The sequence below is a fragment of the Carya illinoinensis genome, chromosome 4 (genome assembly GCF_018687715.1).
Source record: "Carya illinoinensis cultivar Pawnee chromosome 4, C.illinoinensisPawnee_v1, whole genome shotgun sequence".
In the NCBI taxonomy this organism is placed as follows: Eukaryota; Viridiplantae; Streptophyta; class Magnoliopsida; order Fagales; family Juglandaceae; genus Carya; species Carya illinoinensis.
The window spans coordinates 37,810,849-37,816,006 of NC_056755.1; the positions used below are offsets into that span (position 1 = coordinate 37,810,849).

At 37.1% G+C, this 5,158-nt stretch overlaps 1 protein-coding gene across 1 annotated transcript; it reads right to left on the bottom strand.

Annotated features, from left to right (window-relative positions):
- Positions 1-2,113: 2,113 nt before the first annotated feature.
- On the bottom strand, positions 2,114-5,158 carry LOC122307996 (aldehyde oxidase GLOX1-like). The gene is made up of 3 exons (XM_043121145.1): positions 4,532-5,158; positions 4,271-4,431; positions 2,114-3,715 (listed from the first exon to the last, which is right to left on the bottom strand). The coding sequence occupies exons 1-3, from the start codon at positions 5,039-5,041 to the stop codon at positions 2,545-2,547; spliced, it is 1,842 nt and encodes a 613-aa protein (XP_042977079.1). The 5' UTR covers positions 5,042-5,158; the 3' UTR covers positions 2,114-2,544.

Sequence of the window (5,158 nt, forward strand, 5' to 3'; positions counted from 1 at the left end):
AGACTACAATATCTATACTAGCAAAGCCAGCCTAAGTATGCTTTGCACAGCTATAAATTTCTGTCTTTGGTATTTGTATTCTAATACTGTCGTTGGCGTACTTCAGGTTTTTTAGTTTGAAAAACTGACAATATTCTCCCAGAGCACCCGTGCCACCGAGCAACCATTATATCCAAGTGGTCTTGTGGAACACTGTTTTCAAAATTTGGTTGTCACAAAGTGAGGGTGGCTGCATTTGTTTTGGAAGCATAGCTCCTAATTATTCCCATTCTATTGCAGAATTCTAGCATTTTGTTACATTCTCATGTAATATTGTCTAGTCCGAACAATGAATTATTTCCAAAATTCGAGCCCCTTGCTTGCAAATTGACTTTGTTCTTGCTGGCGATTGTATATGGGGGCTAATAGATGCAGTCCATTTATACAGGCTGTAGACAAGATAGTCATCTTTCTAGAATTAGGAAAGCCGTGTGTAATATGATAAGGGTGGTGACTGATGGTGCGTTATATTAATTTCTTACCATGCAGCTAACATGGCTGATGAAAGTCTATTTAAGCATTTGTACGCTTACCTCTACTATGAAAATTGTTCATCTGGGACCTTTTTTTTCCCCGAGTCTTCCTAGGAAACCGAGTGGATGTTATTGACCATGTTGATAGTACTGTTCATCAACCTGTAGCAGTTAGGCTTCATTTGGATAGTAAGATAGTAAAATGAAATGATCGAGATGAGATGATCTGTTAATAATAGTGAAATGATTTGTGAATATTAATGAAATAATTTGAGTTAATATGTTTTATGAGATTTTGAGAAATGAAAAAAAAAATTGAATAAAAATATTATAGAGTTAAAATATTATAATATAATTTTTTAATATTATTCTTGTTTTGAGGTTTAAAAATGTTGAATTGTTTTTTGTATTTTGTTTAGAAGTTTAGGAAAATTGTAATGATTATGTAATGATCAGATGAAAAAGTTAAGATTTGAAATTGAAGTGTTTATACTTGTAGTGTTTGGATATTAAGATGAGATGAGATGAGATGAGATAGTTGAGAGGATTTTACTAAAGAGCAATGTTACATACAGTCGTGGAATTGTAAATGTCGCGCAATCATTTTGAAAAAGAGTGGGGTCTACGATTAAAAAGTTAATTTTTTTTTTCATGTGGGTCTCATATTAATTCATTTTTTTTTAAATGATTACACCCCTCTTACACAACTATAACTGTAAATATCATTTCTCTTTACTAAATCCATTTGAAAAATTGTCATGAATTCCTTAAGCATGTGAGATGCACGTAGGCTTGTGATATGTTCAAAGGACACATGTCATTTTTATAGATGTGTAAAAGGAAACTAATTCCTTCGGCCCAATGGAGAGGAAAACTTTGTCCAGCACTTTGATGTCTTAAATACGTAGGGTTTCGTTTGATTACATAAATTATCTTATCTCATTTTATGTCATCTTATTTAATTATTATAATTTGTTCAAATTTCTATACAAAATATAAAATATAATTCAACATTTTCAAAATTTAAAATAAAAATAATATTAAAAAATTATATTCTAATAATAATTTATTCAATTTTTAACTTTCATTTCATCTCATCTTATTTCATCTATGTAACCAAAGGTAATATGCATATAAGAAATGTCAAACATAATATGCATATAATAAGCTTAGAGCATTCACATTGGTTTATGCATATGCATATGCAAAATCACATCTTTTAGAGATCCAATTTACCATACAAGCAAAACTTCCACATTGGCTTATGCAAATTTGAGAACAAAATAATAATAAAATATTATCATTTTATTATTTTTTTTTACATTTTTTTTAATAGGGTTTGATCTTCAAATATGTAAAATATTTGAGTAAAATATTTTTTGGAGAATGAATGAATAAAATATGTAGTAAAATATTTAAAAGTAAAATATGTAGAAAGAGAGTGGGAGGAGAGAAAAAGAATGAATAAAATATGTTTTGGAGAGTGAATAGTTGATCTTTAAACATGTAAATGTACTGTTCATAGTTATGCAAATATTTGAAGATGCATAATCCAATATAGATGAATTTAAGCTCATATTATGCAAATATGATTTTGCATATGCATATGCATAGACCAATGTGAATGCTCTTACATCTTTATCCAAGAAGACACAATAACCTATTCCCCTTAAAAGGGAAATTGAAATTACAAGTTCTACTAAGTTAACTATTCTAATTGATCTTAGGTTCAAAAGTAACTTACTCCTTTAAAACAAAGGACTAAATATACAATCTCAATGACGAGCAAGAACAGAGTAATTGCGACAAAACTATGAATTAAACACATCTTTGATATTCAACCTTCGTGATGTAAGCCTAAACATCATCAAAAGCTGTAACCATCATAAAATTTCACCTATTCCCTATAAATCTCGAAGAGCATCACAACGGAAGCTTGTTCATTAGGACCCGCATTGCACGACTTGGAATGTACACGACGATGTTCTACCATATATATATGCAGAAGGAAAAGGTCTTCGAATCAGAGGGTCTACTTGATTTGCACCCACATTCCCTTGCTCGGCAACCCACGATGGACCACAAAGAGTAGGTAGAACCCCGGAGGAGCAACCATCCCTGTAGGTGGCGCTGTCACGTTAACTTGGTGGCTACCACCAGAAACCTTGACCACATCAACGTGGACCAGCTCAATCAGTCTTTGATTCATGGAAAAGCCGTGCGTTGTAAATGGCGGTGCATACATGGTCACCATGATGTCTTCCTTAGTCACCAGCGCTTCATTACTCTTAAACTGCACCGAGAACATTTTTCCATACAACAAAGATGCTTCCGAGGACTCGACCAAGATCTCCGGCCTCTTTATAGCCAATGCGGGGTCCAAGTATGGCGGCGAGAACTTCTCTATCCTCATCTCGGTTGGGTACTTGGCTGTGAAATTATAACCCGCATTGGGATTGCTACCTCCTACTAAAACTTTCCCATCAGGAAGCAGAGACGAGGCTGAATGGTACATTCGGGGAATTGTAGCGGGCGCAAGCTCCATAAATCTTTGGTCTTGCGGCTTGTCGGGACTGTAAAGTACTGGAGTAAAGTTCGGATCGTCTGCGGAGTACCAAGCCGCCGTACCAATCTTTGCGCCATTGAGAATCAGAAGGTCTCCGTTGGGTAGAATCAGCATGTCGCCCATGACACGACTTGAAGGCATGGTTTCTTTAATCCACTTGGCATCAGGGTTTGTGATCTGAAGCCTGTTACAGTCTTGAAGGGCTTGCGTGAAGTTTCCCTTTTGGGCCAAACCATAGGCCTCGGGCTTCGCACCACCACAAACGATAACCTCGACCGGGATGAGCTCAGGGTTTTGCACATGATGGAGTTTTATAGGGAGGAGAGCGGACATTCCAGACGCCGGGTAGTTGCGGGAGCCGCCATCCAAGACGGGGAGCTCGCGAACAATCGTGTTGGTCTGTGTGTTGAGGAGAACCGAGCGATGGTTGGCGAATATGAAGACATTTCCATCGGTGGAAAGGTGGACGAAAGGGTAGAGATTGTTCTCGTCCAAATCAGTGGTTTCGTTGAGAAAAGGAAAATTGATGGCTTTGCTATTGGAATCTCCTTCCCGCGGAACGTACTCGTAGCTGAATGACCTTCGGCCTCCTACAAGAATGAAACCGCCATTGGCCAGGGTTGCTTGTGTTGCGTACCTTACAGGCAAAGCACAAAAAGGCTAAGGTGACTGACTAATTAAAGACTTGAATAAAGTAATATTTCCCTCCAGAAAAATGACTTGCGTGAATACAAGGCCGGGTATAAATTATTTTGGGCAAGTTCTCTTAAAAAAAGTCAAAAAAAAAAAAAAAAAAAAAAAAATAGATAAAGAACTTCCACGAGACTTATATACTTTGAACTTGTATATAACATTATTATTCGTCTCATGATTCGCTGAAAATGAAAAACAAGTCATAAAAGTATAAAGGAAAATAACAATCCATATTCTTTCAAAATTATCGACTGGAAGTCTCGAAAAGTTTGGAAGAAGATCGGTTGTTGCATGTGTTACTTCTGATGAATACTTCTATAACTTTGTCTTTCATTTTCAACGAAACCTGGCCTATTTCTTTTATGTATTCCAAAAACGAAAGAAATTAGCAAGGAGACTGACTTTAGTCGTCTACTCTAATTTCTTATCAAAATTTCTGCATAAAAGCATGCACACACACACATGACACAAATATATATATATATATATATATATATACCATCTTAGATCTGCCAGTGCAGTTTGGTATTCTTTCCAATCACAGTCGAGGCAGGGGCGCATGTATCTAACAGTTCTTGATCCATTTAACCAACCACCAGTCCCAACCAAGGTACCATCGGCTGCAAGCCCTCCTGATGAGCACCATAGATCCCACTCAACCTGTCTCAATTATTAAGTTCATTAATTAAACAAACAAATCATACCATTTTAGAACAAAAACTACGTACATGTGGAACTTTGAGATTTAATATTATTAAACCTTGAGTGGTCTTATTTTTGCTGTGTCAATATCAAACTCAACTGCATGTGCCCAGCAGTCTTGTAACTCAAAGCCACTTCTTTCGTCCTTGAAGGGAATGCATTCACCGTTTGGCAATTTAATCGTTGACATGTGGAATGCAATGGCATCGTACATTATAACCTTACTGTTCGGAAGTATATTTATGTGCATGGCGTTGGCGCCTGAGTCGTTGGAAAACAGCTCCCACAACCCTTTGAAAGCTGTCTCGGGGGAAGCAGGATTTTCCTGATTCTTATCTACCTGATCAGGAGATTTGAAGTGATCATGAGTAGTACTGGATGGTTTTCCTGCTGAAGTGTTTGGGATTGGGATTCCTGCAGGAAGCTTTGGCTCCCTCAACTTTCTATGAACCTGCAGGCCCGGTCCTCCTCCGGATGAAGGGTGGGGGTAGAAAAATTGTGAGTGGGCGGAAATTGCAAGAAACAGAGGGAGCATGATCAAGAGGGATAGAAGTCGCAAGGCCGCCATTAATTGGAGATGATGATCAAATGTTGATCCTCAATGGTTCAGTGCAAGTACTCCATGAATGTTGAATTAAAACCGAAATGCATGCATGCCTTGAGTGGCCTAGTACTGCTTTGTGGT

Coding starts and splice junctions, on each gene's coding strand:
- LOC122307996 (XM_043121145.1), bottom strand. CDS start 5,041: ATGGCGGCCTTGCGACTTCTATCCCTCTTGATCATGCTCCCTCTGTTT. Junction 4,432..4,531: donor CAAAAATAAGACCACTCAAG/GTTTAATAATAT, acceptor TAATTGAGACAG/GTTGAGTGGGATCTATGGTG. Junction 3,716..4,270: donor GCACTGGCAGATCTAAGATG/GTATATATATAT, acceptor TTTGCCTGTAAG/GTACGCAACACAAGCAACCC.